At 32.9% G+C, this 15,899-nt stretch overlaps 2 protein-coding genes across 6 annotated transcripts; one reads left to right on the top strand and one right to left on the bottom strand.

Annotated features, from left to right (window-relative positions):
• The first annotated feature begins 5,001 nt into the window (after nt 1–5,001).
• Nucleotides 5,002–8,938, top strand: LOC103580726 (meteorin-like protein). Its single transcript, XM_008562596.1, has 3 exons — nt 5,002–5,696; nt 7,839–8,379; nt 8,472–8,938. Exons 1-3 carry the CDS (start codon nt 5,572–5,574, stop codon nt 8,682–8,684), a joined length of 879 nt encoding a protein of 292 aa, XP_008560818.1. The 5' UTR covers nt 5,002–5,571; the 3' UTR covers nt 8,685–8,938.
• A 119-nt stretch (nt 8,939–9,057) lies between these two features.
• LOC103580722 (testis-expressed protein 2) lies at nt 9,058–15,883 on the bottom strand. 5 transcript variants are annotated; one of them, XM_008562590.3, is made up of 9 exons: nt 15,796–15,872; nt 14,615–15,014; nt 14,393–14,484; nt 13,081–14,314; nt 12,730–12,993; nt 12,429–12,627; nt 11,858–12,360; nt 11,709–11,781; nt 9,058–11,456 (listed from the first exon to the last, which is right to left on the bottom strand). In XM_008562590.3, exons 3-9 carry the CDS (start codon nt 14,439–14,441, stop codon nt 11,127–11,129), a joined length of 2,652 nt encoding a protein of 883 aa, XP_008560812.1. In that variant the 5' UTR covers nt 14,442–14,484; nt 14,615–15,014; nt 15,796–15,872; the 3' UTR covers nt 9,058–11,126. The 5 variants fall into 5 exon arrangements, with proteins under 5 accessions (XP_008560812.1, XP_008560815.1, XP_008560813.1 ...); XM_008562593.3 differs by having other exon boundaries at nt 14,393–14,481; XM_008562591.3 differs by lacking the exon at nt 14,615–15,014 and having other exon boundaries at nt 15,796–15,883.
• Between the last annotated feature and the right edge of the window lie 16 nt (nt 15,884–15,899).

The raw sequence follows: 15,899 nt of genomic DNA, 5'->3' as shown, positions 1-15,899 counted from the left end.
TGATATTCTTGGTCGCTGATTGGCGTATATGAATAAAAAAAATAATAGGCACACTTCGTCACCGCCCTCGGGAAATTTCATTTTGTGGGATGACAATTTAGCTTACAACCGCAGGCTCGTGACAAATGGAATTGAAGAAATTACTACTACGAAAACGGAGACGACACTAAAAGTCACGACTGAGTTGTCCAATAATTTGAAACTCAGCCGCCGGTCATTTTATCTTGTTGTGCATTTTATATCCTTCTCTTAATCGTTTTCTCTCAGTCTTTTATCCTTTTAACTTCATTTTATAGTCTTTCGTCTGCGCTCGTTTCAAACCTCGCATCACTACAATAAATAATTGAATATTCTCTTTTATACATCTCTGACGATAGTTACGAATTACATCAACAAGCAAGAGATTGAATTTTAAGTACCATTTCAAGTTAATAAAACTATGCATGAAATAAATATATTGAAATTTAAATTCAATCGGCTCCAATTTAACTTGAATTATTATTAGGATAATAAATAATAAATAATTATTACCATCATCGAAACATTTTACAAGGTCTTGGACAGAATAAATTGTCTCTTTTGTCTAAAATTCACGATTCATTCGTATTCGTCCCTCTTTATTCTTATACCTATAATCAGTGGATACGACAACAAATTGTCTTTCAGTCTCTTCTCGACTCGTCTCCTCGTTTCTTCACTTTAACATCCACAGCAACAGCAGCAGCCTCAGCAGTCACCAGTCATTCCCCACTCAACCCAACTCAGCACCCTCAGATTCCTTAGAATCTGTTTCTTAAGTGATGTCTCAACGATAACTGAATTGCCAATTGATTCACCGAATCCTCTTTTGTTCGTTAAATCATTATTTATTGCTCTTTTCTTTCATTGTTTACTCTGCTATCTTCACAGACACATTGACGGAATATTCCAGAGCTTCGATCCATTACGCACTGGGACTATCACCCTGGATCAGTATAAAATGGCCATGAAGTTGCTTGGAATCTTTTACTGTCATCAAAAACCACCAGAGTGTACACCAGACAAAGTAGACAAAGAAACCTTCCAAGCAGAAGTGTAAGTTTATTGTCTTTGCTTTAATAAGGATGTCGTAATATCTGTAATTTAATAATAATACTAATTTTATATTTTTATATACAAATATGAATACGAATAGCATTTACTTAAAAGTGTGTTGCATGTACAAATATAAATTACACATATGTAAGCATGCGAACTACCGTCTTGAAAGTATCCTCGGTAGTTCCTTTGTAAGTTTATCAGTCCAAGTCATCCTGGGAATCGTCGACTGGCCACGCGATTAAGACGACGTGATGTTGACTGTTGCGAGAAATGCTAATTGATTGAATTATTTCGCTCAGTTTAAACATTTACTCAAGTGGAGACCGTTCTCAAGCTTTTTTTTAAATCTTCTCTAAAATATTTCCAATCAGTTTGTTGTTTTACTTGATTTTTTTAAAACTTATTCACGGGTCTAATTCCGCGTGAACGTTCCTTCTCATTTATTTCTTACTGAGAAATTTTTCCTGCTCATCATTCCGGGTTATTATATCGTGGGAGTCTATTCATTGCGTTAAACATTAATACAAATAATCACCGTTGTAGAAAATAAGATTTGCTTCAATTTAAAACTCGAGTGATGAACCGTGGCTTTTAATTCGCGCTCAGTTTGCTTGTGTTGCTGATCGCAAGTTAAGTGTACCTACGTGTGATTTGGTACTTTTTGCTTTAAGATATTTTACACATTATATATATATATATGTATATGTATATCTATTCCCATCGCGCGTTGGACCCCGCGGCATAGCAGAGAACGCAGATCTGCGTGTCTGCCCTTGGAAATGGGTCTCCCTCATAAAATTCACCAGAGGCTGCCTCAAGCACTATCAGAGTATAAACAGGAGAAGTTTAAAAAAACGAGTAGGTAGTATAGTACCATTTTGACTCACTGTATATAGCGGAATTTTTTCGTAATTGTAAGTATTCCTGCGATAAGTGGCGGCAAGGGCCGCGGGGTAGTGCATATATTTTCAGGAGCAGACGTGTGGCCTAGGGCTCGATATTCTTACTTATATATAAATATACTCTACTCTTTTACTTACATATATTATATATATATGTATATACCAAGCAATGCGCGGTTCCGCGGCTGCCCTTAATCATTCATTGGCCCTCTCTCTCTATCATTTTATATCCCTTTAATTCCCCGCACCGATTATATTAAACTTGTGCTCATTTAAGATACATGAAGTATTCGTTTAATATATCCTGTGTACATTTGTTGTGTACATGAACATGCACATATATATATATATATATAATGTTTTATTATTATTTAATAATATTGCGTGTTAGTTTGATGGATTTCTGTTATTTTTAAGTACATAAAAAAGACTCAGCAGTGAACGTCATTTAATAGTACACGAGCATCAGAGATGAGATGAGCGAGTGGACCAATTGGTTTTTGAAGAGGCCCTTGTATATAAGCGGCGCGTGCTTGTACGTAATTTAGTCCAATTGTCCTGCGCTCGCATCCCGTTCAATCTTAGGACGTTAACGTTTATGTTTTATTTTATCTTCGGGCTTATATATATATTTTAAATATGTATATGTATACATAAATATATATATACAATGAGTTGTAACACGTTGACGTTGTCTCGCCGATGACGTCAGTCATTTTTAGGTCAAATAAAATTCATCAACGACCAGACGACTAAATACATACAATCTCCATAGCTTTATATTTATAAATATATGTAGTCAAAAAAAAAATTTAGATCAACAGAGAACAATTGTGCTTTCTATTTAGATATACGTAGATCATCATTTTTAAAGATTTATGATAATAAAACCATAAAAAATTGTAAGTTTTTGTTTCAAGTGATAGCGGGAAAAAACAATTCAAATAAATTTTAGATCTAAATTAAAATATTGATATCAATTTGGATCTAAAAGTTAGATGTATTTATAAATGGGGATCAAAGTTAAACAGAGAAAAATAATGAAACGGAAAAAATTTTAAATTTCGATTTTATAGAATAAAAAACTTTGAATAAAACTGAATAGATCTATAGATATCTGGAAGATCTAAAGTTGCAAACAATTAGATCTATATTGATCTAATACACTGTAAAAAATTGGGAGTGAATTCGGAGTGATTACGATTTTTTGAATTCGAACTTACTCCGTCACTCGGAGTTCTGGAGTTTGAGAAAAAATTACTTCGCATACGGAGTAAACGGGGAGTTTTTTTTCAGCTGAATGATTTCGGAGTGATCTGGATTTTATTTCAGTCTACATTCTCTCCGATTCGGAGTTTTAATATTAAAATAAACACGTTTTAAGACTGGAATTTCAATCCAAGGGGATTAAATAAATAAACAATCATCCACTCCACATTCACTCCGCTAATTTTTTTACAATGTAATATCTCGTTAGTTAAAAATTATTCCTTCATAGACACCGTATTTTTATTGTCTATTTAAATTTCTAGAAAAAAACATTTGATCGCCGGATTAGCAGAACTAGTTGGCAAGAGCAGCAAGTAACGTTATAATCACCAAAGATGTTTTTTAAATATTAAAAGTACGAAACCGAAGAATGTGCGGTGGCTGTATCATCTGGTGTGCTGAGAAATAATGTCATCGGATACACTACTCAAAATGATATACATAAATTATCATGTACAAAGAATATATAACATCTACAATATAAATTTTACACGTGCTCAAAAATGTCGACAATAAAAAAATAATTTTTTTTTATATATATTATAATTTATCCAAAGTAAATGCTAATATATAACAAGAAATCTACATTAATTTGTCGTGGTTCATTTGGTAACCAGGTAAATAAAGAAGAAAAAATGGTTTTTTATTTACCTTAAAACTTTCCCAATCGTTGGTTTTGTCATTGAAATTAGAGTTTTAATATCTCGTGGCGTGTCCTTAACATAACTAGAAAGTTTCTATAAGTTTTAAGATAGGTAGAAAAACATTAGTGACCTCCCAGCTCCCAGTACGACCGAAATTTCGCAGAGACGAAGCAGAGTCACTGCGGGTGGCGCGCCCACCTAGATTATTTATGTTATGATAATTTGTCAGCCGCTCCTTGCTCAAGACTACGCAAAAATTATGGGAAACGTCTTTTTAGTTTTAAAGTTTATAAACACAAAAGCAGTTTGTTTAATAAAATACTTACAGGCCAAAACTCTTGGTAACGTTAACTGTCTAGCTTATATATAATACGAGTCAGAGTTTAAGTAGGTAACGTTACATTACATTAGGCGTAAGCATGTTATTCATATAAAACTGTACAGGTCGCCTCTGGGCTCTTGGCGACTTGTTGCTCTTTCTAAATCCTATTTACTCTTTTTATTACTCATGGTTGTTTTTCTTTCCTCAAACTAAACTCCTGAACCCGAGATCCCCAGCTTCAAACTGTCGCAGTGTGGGAGGCTCGAGAAACTAAAAAGATATTTTAAAATTTAAAAAATAAACTCGTGTCAAGTAAACAGATCTTTGTTTGGTAAATTTGAAACTTGCTCTTGATGTAAAAAATAGTTTATCAAGACTTGATAATAATCTACGGAGAGTAAACAAAATAATTTAAATGCTAGTGATTTAAATTGGAGCGGGAGAATTATAAATAATTAAAAAAAAAAAAAAAATAAATAAACGTCAATTTAGAGCTGAGTAAAGAGACATGCCTTGTTTGTACTCGATTAAAACCCGTCCAATTTATTATTGAGTTAGTATTTGGGGTAGATGCGCTTGCGCAAGAGATCTTGATCCTCTTTTATATACATTTGATACTGGAGACTGTGCGTTGGTGATGATTGCGTGACACAAACTCCAGGATATAAATGAATGTGTGTGTGAATGTTGTGTGTCAGTGGTTGTAATATGTGTTGTGTTCATGAGGAGTCCCCTCTTCTTGGAGAACTCGAGACAACCAGTACGGTGGTCGTGGGGGAACGAAAACCACTGGGTTAACGCTCGGTTGGCTGTTTCTGGATCCACACCAGCCAGTTTCAGTCTCGTGTCAGCAGCAAGCAGTTGATCGTCGTCATGCTTCTGATCTACGGTGTTGATACCAAGTGTGCGGTCCATGCTTTTGCATGATCAGCTCCAAATCATCCATGACGGCTATTACGATTTATTTATAATTTCTGGTTAGTTCTTGAATTTATTTACAACAGAGTATTCTGATCTATACTTACAACTTTAGTGATTATCCTACTTGTGATTTCCATTGAGATCAATCAGTTCTTGCCTAAGAGCGATCTAGATTCTCAGCTAATTGGATGCAGTTCAAGGACTCTGACACTGTCTTTAAAAAAATTTTATTAGCAGTGATACTTTTCATTAAAACAGTGGATCAATTTATAAATAATTTTAAAGAGACGCTGTTGATATTTAGTTGTGACAGAATGAAGTGATGATTCTTTCATAACAATTGATTTTAATTATTGCTGTTAAAAAAAAATATTGGAGTACAAAGTGCGTTGATTAATGAAGATCTGTGGATAATTTATAAAACAAAAACAATATGATGCCTGGTATTATTTTTTTATCGTCAATCTTGATCGTGATTTTTGCCGCTGCTATTTCGGCGGCACCAACACACGGGCATGCGATTGTTCCCGCCGCAGATCAATGCGACTGGACTGGAAGGTCAGTATCTGACGACACTTTTTTTAAATATTTATACCTGATCTGGTCCAATTCCACTGCATTTTATTTCATAATACCATAAAACATTCAACGCACGTACAGATTTCTTCATCTCAGTAGCATAATAAAAATAAAAGCCTCGTGCTCTCTCGTAATTAGCAGCAACAAATTATCGTGTTTTGTAATTTCGTAAAATTAATTAAACGCTCGCACTAAAAGTCTTGCTTTTACTTTATCTAATTATACCGGAAAATAATTAACAACTATCAGAAATGGAGTAAGAGGGAAAATTAATCCAATTTTATCCATTTCTGGCAGTAGTCAGATATCTCTTCTCTTTTAAATTTATATCACATTATTACGGATGTGTGTGCCGTAGTATAGTAGCCTTTCACTCTTATAATATAATTCAAATACATATGAAATAGCTGGACTAGTCATAGCCCTAGGCTATAATTCATGGTAATAGAAGCGGAACCAACGACTTAATAAAAAATCCTTGGAATTCTTTCTTTACTTCTATACCTTATTTGCAAATATTACCATTTATTTTATTCTATTCCTTGAATATTATATTTATATACATATATTATATATACAAAAAAAAAAAACAAATTCTCGGCTTGAGGTAAATGTTCTTGATTCAAGAAAGTTTTTTGAAAACTTCGATTTTCTCAAATATAGTAGAAATCTCCTCTGATTAAGACGAATTTTCTTCGACTGAGACAAATTCTCTTGGCTTAAAAAAATCTTGATTTCGTTTCCGAAAACGTTTGTCTTCTAATTCATTTTCTTGACAGAAGATCTTTTTTTTTTGTGTAAGGAAAAGACCTAGTACCCAATCAGAGAACTAGTTCCCGATCTCTGCGTGTATTTGTATATCTATATTTAGTAAAATTTGAGAAATATAGATATACAAATATATGAGTGGTCGGGTAATAGTTCCCTGATCGGGTATTGGGTCTCTTACTTAGTATATACTGAAAAAAAAAAATAAACTTTTGTAAAAACAAAATTTTTTTAAATAGTAAATCAATAAAAATTATTAAATTATTAATTTTCATATTAAAGTTTAAAAATAATTTTTGATGACAGAAGAAAATCGAAATTTGTTTACTCCAAAAAAAAAAAAAATAAAGTTCGCATATCTCAGCTAAGCTCAGATTTCTTCGACAAAGAAAATAATTTCGAATGAAGTCATCAAATTTTTTCACTAAAAATATTTAGATTGAAAATTTCCAATGGCATAATTTCTTGTAAACAGAAATTGCAGTCTTTCTAAGTTGTTTTTTCTCTGTATACAATAACTAATGATAATAAAAGCAAAACAAGAGGTTCAGATACACAAGTACCTTTTTTGGCGGTTGCTAATAACGTTCGTTAATCCGTGACAAATTTCTCAGCTATTGAATTCCGATTCGAGTCACGGTGATTTTAAAATTACTACACATTTATACATTAACATATGTATATTTATATCCAATGGTTGTGTAATAAAAAAATTATCAATATATGGTATGATTGTAAATCAACTTGTAGCTTTTGATTGGAAAATTTGAGTTGTAAGTTGCGTATGTTTGCTCGCTGAGTCGTTAAAGGGAGTGAAAAAGAGAAAGAAAAATAAGTAAGTAAGTAAGTAAGTAAGTATTGGCCAAGGCGAGACGATAATTTAATAGCTGCAGGAGGAAAGTAAACTTTTATCAAAATGTAAACCGGTCATACGACTACACGGAACCGGTTTAGCTCCCTATGACAAAGGGGAACGGCCCTCTTGTCGTTATACTCTGTTATTTTTGTTATTTACCTCCTTCTTTATCATCATCATCATCATCATCATCTTCTTCTTTTCCTTTTCCTAATTCTTATCCTTACATTAATTCTTCCTAGTCCACCTCTTCTATTTATTTTCCATCCTCTTATTTATCCTCATTATCAAATCCCTCAGAATAGAAGTAAACGTTCCGGTAGAATGCACGTGCTTATAAAGAATTTAATCTTATCAGCAGCAAGACGATAAAATTGTATACACAAAGCCGGCTTGTAAAATAAACAATAAAAAATTTAATTTAATTAAAAGATGACCAGGTCATTTTATATTTATATTTATAATTTATTAAATATATGTTTATTTATATTTTATAGTGGTGGAGGCGGTCGGGGAGTACGTCCAGTTTATCTCAGATGCTCAAGAGGCACCGTATCGTGGCGATATCCACGGGGTGCCCTGAGAGTTGTTTTATCTGGAGGAAACGATGGGAGAAGTTTCCGCGGGTGTGTTAAAGCATCTGGTCCAGCACGAGTTTACCTCGAGGGCAAGGGGACTTTGAGACTTGTTTATGCTCCCGGTGATGGTAAACACGAAGCGCTGCATCGGTGCTTCCATTCCAGAGGACAATTGGCAGCGTTGTATGTCGAGGCGGACGAAACGACTCCGGCTCGTGGTACTGTTAAGTTACGTTACGACCTGGAGCTGGAGCATGTCGACAACGTGGGAAGAAATGTTAGGAGAGATGAAGAAGCCGAGTGCAGACCCTGCACTAAAGAAGAACTTGCTGAGACCTACTGCAAGAGTGATCTTGTTGCTCGTGGAACAGTCAGTGCCGTTGAAAAGAGGCCGGATCTCAACGCCGCTGAAATTATCCTCCGAGTGACTAAAACTCTGAGACGTGTTGAAGAAACTGAGGTAAGTTGACGATAAAATTATTTTTTTTTTTTTTCATTTGATGCTAGAATTTAATGTGTTTTGTATTTATTGGATTTATTTTTAATTTACAGGACAACGAAATAGATTCAGGTGACCTCCGACTTCAGAGAGAAATAAGAGTCAGACTACCGACAGCTTGCGATGCGCGACATGGACAGGGAGAATTTGTGATAATGGCTAAGAAAAGACTTGGCGATCTTACCCTGGCTTGTGCCCCCAGACTTGAAGCCTGGGCCGAAGCTGTTCGCGAACTCCAAAGTGCTCCTTGTTTTCTCAAAAGTTGAAAAAAAAGAAAAGAAGAAAAGAAACTATAGATAAAAAAATAATAAATTATTATTTTAATCGTCTGTAAAAAGAGTGTAAATAATTATATATTAATATTTTTTTTGTTGTGTGTACATACTAGAGTATCTTGAGAATAAGTCGTCGATCTCCAAACTGTGATATTGATTTGTAAGAAGAAATTTAAAGAGATGGATTTATGATCGTATACAATTGCTTGTATAATAAAAATAAAATTAAAAAATATTATTAATTTAAATAATTATTTGACTGCTTTGTTCTTTTTACCCTGCGTTGAATATTTTTCTGTGGGAAAAAAATGATTTAATTAGGTATCAATTATAATTATAAATAAATTATTTAATTGAGTAGAACTATTTTCTCAACAAATATATATATTGTTTTATTTTCATTTTTTCTTAGTAACAAATACATGGAAAACAGACATGAAGAAGGCGAGAAATCACGTAGAAAACAGCTATATATTTTAATTGAGAGTGCGTAGCACATCCTTCTCCATTGAATTCCATTCTTTTATTATATTGTTATATTTAATTAAGAATTACGTTATATTAGTACACGTTAACTTCTCATATATCCACACAATGGTGAAAGAAAGAGTCATATTTCCTGACCGTAATCCTCATCACTCAGCACACCGTACACTGAGCAAAAAATATAAATACAATATATATTTTTGTGAAGAATTTTTCGACATGATTCAAAAAATTACTTTTAAATTTATCGTATTCTAATTTAAAATCATTCATTTTATTTAAACTCGTAAAAAAAACTATAAACTCTTCCGATAAGAAAATATATTTTTCTTTGTAAAATGAAGTAAAGATAATATTTACTTTCCGATATAATTTTTTTCTGCTCAGTGTAAAATACAAAATAATAAATTATTTATTAACTTTTCCTTTGGCGTATTTTGCATAGTTTTTTTAAATATATATATTTTTCATTGATTGGTCCAGCAGAAATTTTTCATCTATTTACTTGTTGTTATTGTCTGACGTTGCTGTTAAATTAAATACCACGAACCCTGATAGCAAGACTTTGTGGTCAGAAAGTTGGTGTCAATTAGTTGCAATCAAGTTGATGACAACTTTCAGCTTTCGTAACTGTTAACTATAAATTGTCATCAACTTTCCAAAAAGTTGGCAACAATTTACTGCCGCAAACTCTGAGAAAATTGAAAGCAACTTTCAGTCATTGGAATGACAACTTTTGCCACCAACTTTCTCAGAAAGTTGGCGACCAGCTACCATCAAATTATGAAAATGACAATTTTTGCGGCCAACTTGGTGACAAGTTGCTGCCAGCTTGGCTATCAGGGAGATTTTGCTCTTTCAATATATAAATAAAAAATAATGTACCCTCTGAGAAATTCCATTCCCGCGTTTTTTTTTAAATTGATTGTACATTAAATGAATTGAACATTATTAATCTTTACCAATTTTGTTATTTTTAAGGTCATTCTCAGACAGTACTCCTCACTTTATAAAAATCTTTAATGACTCAACAGCCATAAGCGTATCAGAATTTTATCAATTAATCAAAAACAAATTAAAGCATTGATTAAAAAATGGACAACGCAGTTGCAATTTCGCTGAAATGAAAGTTGTCATCGAAAATTTTTAAAAAGTGAAAGGTACTGTCTGAGAATGCTTTTAAATTAAAGTTTTAAAAAACCAGTAAAATAATTGTAATAGTTGCAGTTATTTTTAAATCACACTAGATAATAAATTAACTTATTAGTTAAATTTAACATCCACTATGACACTTGAGTTTATACTATTCAGAATCTTCTACGACAACTTAATTTTGTCACATATATTTTATCGCTACTTACTCCAAAAAAATAAATCCCTCATTATTTTATTAAACAGCAAAATCAGACTCAACGCAATTACGTAGTACATTATTTTCATCTATTACGCAACACAAACTGCTGCCCGACTTGACTAGCAGGAAATAAATAATTATAATAATAAAAAATATATTAAATCTCAAATAAAATAAAACATTTACCACTAAATATAATAAATATAATGAAAAAAAATTTTATAAAATCGAAACAAAATGTTTCTTCGTTGCAATCATTCGATAGTAAAATCATCCATCTAAGTATTTGATATATATATAATATATACATATAAAGTTATTGAATTAATAATTTAACGATGATTCAAAATAATCATATTACATGACGAAAAAAAAATAATTAAAAAATTGTTTACCGTGTGAGTTATTGTAAATATATAAAATGATTATGAAGTGTCGAAATATCAATCGGTTTAAATTCAAAGTGAGAGACACTCGTTAAATGTCACACGTGCATGCATGTTGGATTAATATATATTATTATTATTAAAAAAAATAAAAACTGGACTTGCTTGCTGTTAAATGAAATATCAAATTTAAAATTCTAAATAAATTTAACTCGTGTGATACGGGTAATTTGGACAGAGTGGTATCACAATGTCATCCATATTCGGCAGCACGACGATTTTATCAAACTCTTTCAATAATTTTGTTTTAATCCAATTAGTAACGTAGCCAATGTTGACAGCCCGTTCACCAACAGCTGGTCTGGCATCTAAATTTATTTTAGGAATTGGTTTGAATCCATACCAAAGTCGATCTGACGGTGGCGGCGGTATGTTAACAGACAGACATCCTTCTATACTAGATACACTAACCATCAATCGTATTTCGGTATTAGAAACTCCTTCCATCGCTCTTCGTACGTAGGTCAACTCAGCAGCCTATAAAATATAAAGACAGAGGTTTAGGTTTTTTTTTTTCTTTTTTTTTTTTCTCTTAAACGCAGGCATCTGGACTAAAGCTGCGAGACTATTTCGGCATTTATTCTCGCACGACCAAGTTGGCAAAAAAAATTTGTTATGCTTTACTAAAGATACAACCATTCACACATGGTGTGATATTCGATTAATATAATACATAAATTATTGAGATACTTTGGGAGTTAACACACCACTGAAATACCAGATACTCACATGTTGAAAGTATTTATTTGCTGCCAATTTATCGACCATGCTGAGAAACTTTCGCCCAGAAGATTGACTCGGCCTATTATAGAAAAAAAAGGTTCAAGTTATAAATAACTCGTGATAGATAAAAAAAAATGATTATTCAATAAACTTACGTTGATTCTCGAGTACTTGTCGGCATATTTATGCTTTCTTCATCCTCAGTTGAAGTTTCGGGACTGTCCTCAACGTCGCTATCGAACATGGGAGACTTAGCAGGCTTTGGCGAATCATTTCCGTTATTACTGTCATTTGAATTATTGATAACAGAACCAGCTCTGGTTAATTTCATTAAATTTAATTTTGTTTCGACGGTCATCGTCAGTCCGCATTCATACGTGATATTCAAATCAATCCACAGGCCTCGTTCATCGACCACCGGTTTACTCGCTTTGTGTATAAACGGCGCGCCTTGACCAATCACCAGTTCCGAGATCATCAAACTCTCCATAAAATACGGCAACTTTATGTTCGATAATTTTCGCTGGATTTTATCCTGGAGGACGTTTATCATGTCCGGGGATTTATGCATATCGAATATTATTCTACCGAGTAATGCATTCAACCACAAGACTTCGGACTCTGCTAGCGAGCCATTGGATTCCGTTGGCGTCGAAGTCTAATAATTTAAAATAAATAATTATTATATTTTATATTGACAGATAATTTATAAAAAATATTTCTCACATCAGCATAACGCGACATATAAGAATTAAATGATAGCTCTGCAGGAATATCAACACTAACGGGCGTTGTGGTCGAGTTTTTAGTATCACCAGAGGTTTGTGATAGCGATAAATTACTCGATGATGACGTAAGTTCCTTGCCGGACGGTATCGAATTACGTTTATTGCAAGATGTTGTTGCGAGAACAAGTCGTCTGTACCTATAAGTGATATTGATTACACACTTAAATATACATAGATGTCGAGGTTGGTGGGAATTAAAAACAAAGAGATTAACGATTTAACGGCATTTGAAAACTCACCAATCCTCTTTTTGTCGATCAGTTCTGCCAAAAAAAAATAATTTTGACCTTAGATCCTCGACATCATCTTGACAATCTTCAAATACATCTTTAGTGTCTTTCGAAAATGACAAATCGTCGTCTGTTTCATCCTCCTCGACTATTAATTTATCCTTCTCTAATTCCGTTTGTAATTCATCGTCAGACGGCGTCTCGAGTGCTATATTTTCGACGACACCCTCACGCCCTAATGTCACGCATATGGGATATTTTTTGCTCCATCTCCTGTTTAATGTTAAACACAATTTAATATCTTTATTTATTTGACGTCTATATATTTAAATATATATGTATATATGCATTAATAATTACCGTCTACGAGTCAAACCCTCGGGCAATAACTCAACTTTAGCTCCGACTAATGAATAAACACGTTTCCGTGTAAATTTAGCTGTTGGTTGCGGCTCATTCCAGACAGCGCGTTTAGGAATTCGCGTTCTGGTTTCAATCACTTTAAGTGAATCACCTTCGAGTTTAAAGTAAACAGATTGTGTTCGCGCAACGTGATAATTATCTGGCTCGTAATTATAAGGGAGTTCGTTTAACCAGCCCTCAAATTTATCAACGACAGCGTACTCTTCAGCAGCAGGAACCTCGACAACTGGGACCGTCGTGAAACTTGAGGGCTCTTCTACTTCAACAGGCATCGCTACAACCTCGCCAACTCTTTTTAACATTTTTTGTACTGTAACAGCAACTACACTACCGGCAAACATGCCAGTAAATAATGCTACAAGTGGTACCAGGTAACTTATCAACCCCAAAAATACTAACAACAAAAATATTCGAGACAATATATAACTTTTTAGCTCAGTTATTATTTTACCGGGCTTTGGAAACTCTCTTCTGCACTCAACAGGGACATCGGTCACCAAACGTGAGTACGCTAAATTTTGTACTGTACATACACTAGAAATTTCCGAAGTTTCCTGGCCTTTAGAAGTGTTTGAGAATGACATAGAGTCGACCTCCACCAATTCAGCAGCCTCGACTCCACTCTCAATACTTTCATCGCGACCCTTATTCTTGGCCTTCAAGCCCGTCTTTATACTAGAGAATCTAAACCTCGAGTGACTCTTCTTGCTACTTTTAGACGGCGACAATTCTTTGTCCGGCTTATCTAATTTTTCCGACACGTCTTCAGTCGGCGTAATGTTACCCAAGTCCTCAGGATCGCTGACACTAGAATTTTCTCTGCTACGATGTTTGTTCTTCTTCTCGCTCTTTATCTCAGATAATTTATCTTCAAATGTCTTAGTTATCTTACCACGTATATCTGACAGCACTTTCCAAGGATCAGAATTAGACGGAGGTGTGCCACCTTCAGATAAATCTAAACTAGAGGATCTCTGCTCACCCAATTCATCATTACTTTCATTATTATCAGATTTTAATTTAGGAATTTTAAATGGGCTCGATTTGGGTGACGTTTTTTCTGACTCCGGTGTCTTTGGTTTTTCTTCATCAGTGCTGGGATAAAGTTCTTCTAGTTCGTCATCACTTGCGTGGTATTTAATTACAGGTACAGAAGTAGTAATTGGTTTACCTACAATATAATTAATTATAATTATAATTATTAAAATAAAATTTAAAAAAATGACAGCTGGATAAAAATAAAATTAACCTTTCATCATTCCCAAAGTAACTTTTGCTGGACTTTGTTTAGAAGCCATTGTATGCTTGCAATATTTTCACCAAAAAATTTATTTTCTCCTTCTTAACAAAAAGAAAAATTTTATTACCACCACCGGAATAATTAATGGCACTTTCACTTTGCTAAAATGACTCACTAACTTGTCAGAATAAATAATCACGTATTTGTTTATTATTTTTTAAATTTACTTACGTTACATTACGTTTTAAATAACCTGTTAGTAAATTTCTGCTGTAATAAACAAACATATGACATGTCTGTTTAAATGACAGGACAACTTTGAATTTTTTACCCGGTCCATATTGTGGCAAAGTTTTTAAAAAAATAAAAACAAGTTATGAACGTGGAAAGAAATAATACATTAGTTTTGACCCTGACACTGGAATATTTGATGACAAATATTGTATAAGTACGCAGGAAATTTATGAGACAAAGTAACCAACTGACAGAAGTGTTGATACTGAGATCGGGATGGATTTTTAAAATGTTACCATTTAGAAGGAATTTCTTTGCAACCAGCTGATGCTAATGGAGACCCATGATTGAGGACATTCTCAGAGTGCCGCCATTTTTTGAAAATTTTAAATGACAGCTGTCAAATTTCAAAAAATTCTTCATGTCAATTTTATAATTCGATTGTTTAAATTTTTAAGGCTAAAATTTATTTTAAAAATTTCGGTTAACTTTTAATTGATGTCAACTGTAAGCAATTTTTCAAAAAATCTATCTCAGTGGAATTGCAACGGCGGTGTCCTTTTTTTTAATTAATGTTATAATTTTTTTTTAATTAATTGATAAAATTTTGATAAACTTATGAATGAGTGTGAACGTGACTGACAATTGTCAATTTTAAAAATTTTGAAATAAGTGAACTAAATGTAAATCGAATAAAATAAAAAAATGCGTATTTATAGAATTTGAAAATCAGTATGTGCATTTTTTACTATATATTTATAGTTTATCAATTCATTTATTTGTGATTTAAAACTTGTCTCATGTCTACTACATTCACACTCATGCTTATGAATGTAGCAGCCATCAGACAAATTTAATATTATTAATAGAGTAAATAATTGATAAAATAAAATTTAAAAAAAATGCACATTTAAAAAATTTTAAAATTAATAAGTGCATTTTGCACAACTCATGATGCGAAGCATCAAAGTTTGCTTTACGATCGAATTTTTAATAATTTACTTTATTTATTTATAATTTTAAATTTGTCTGTCTGCTACATTCACACTCGTACTTATGAATTTTGAGTCATTGGAAATTTTTAAAAAGTCGGGGATACTGGTCAGCCGGATGTCTATGTACAAATCGAAAAATCGAATTTTCTAATTTAAATTTTCTAATTAAGTTTTGAATATTACCTTACGCATTCTTCTGTAAGCTATAAAAATTGATTGATAAAAGAAAAGTAAAATTAAAAAATTAGGTTAATACGACCCAGCCTTAATGGAGTCGTAAAGTTTAT

This window comes from Microplitis demolitor, chromosome 3, assembly GCF_026212275.2.
Source record: "Microplitis demolitor isolate Queensland-Clemson2020A chromosome 3, iyMicDemo2.1a, whole genome shotgun sequence".
Taxonomy (NCBI): domain Eukaryota; kingdom Metazoa; phylum Arthropoda; class Insecta; order Hymenoptera; family Braconidae; genus Microplitis; species Microplitis demolitor.
Note: the sequence above shows the minus strand (reverse complement) of the source record. Positions and strands in the feature narration are given on the sequence as shown.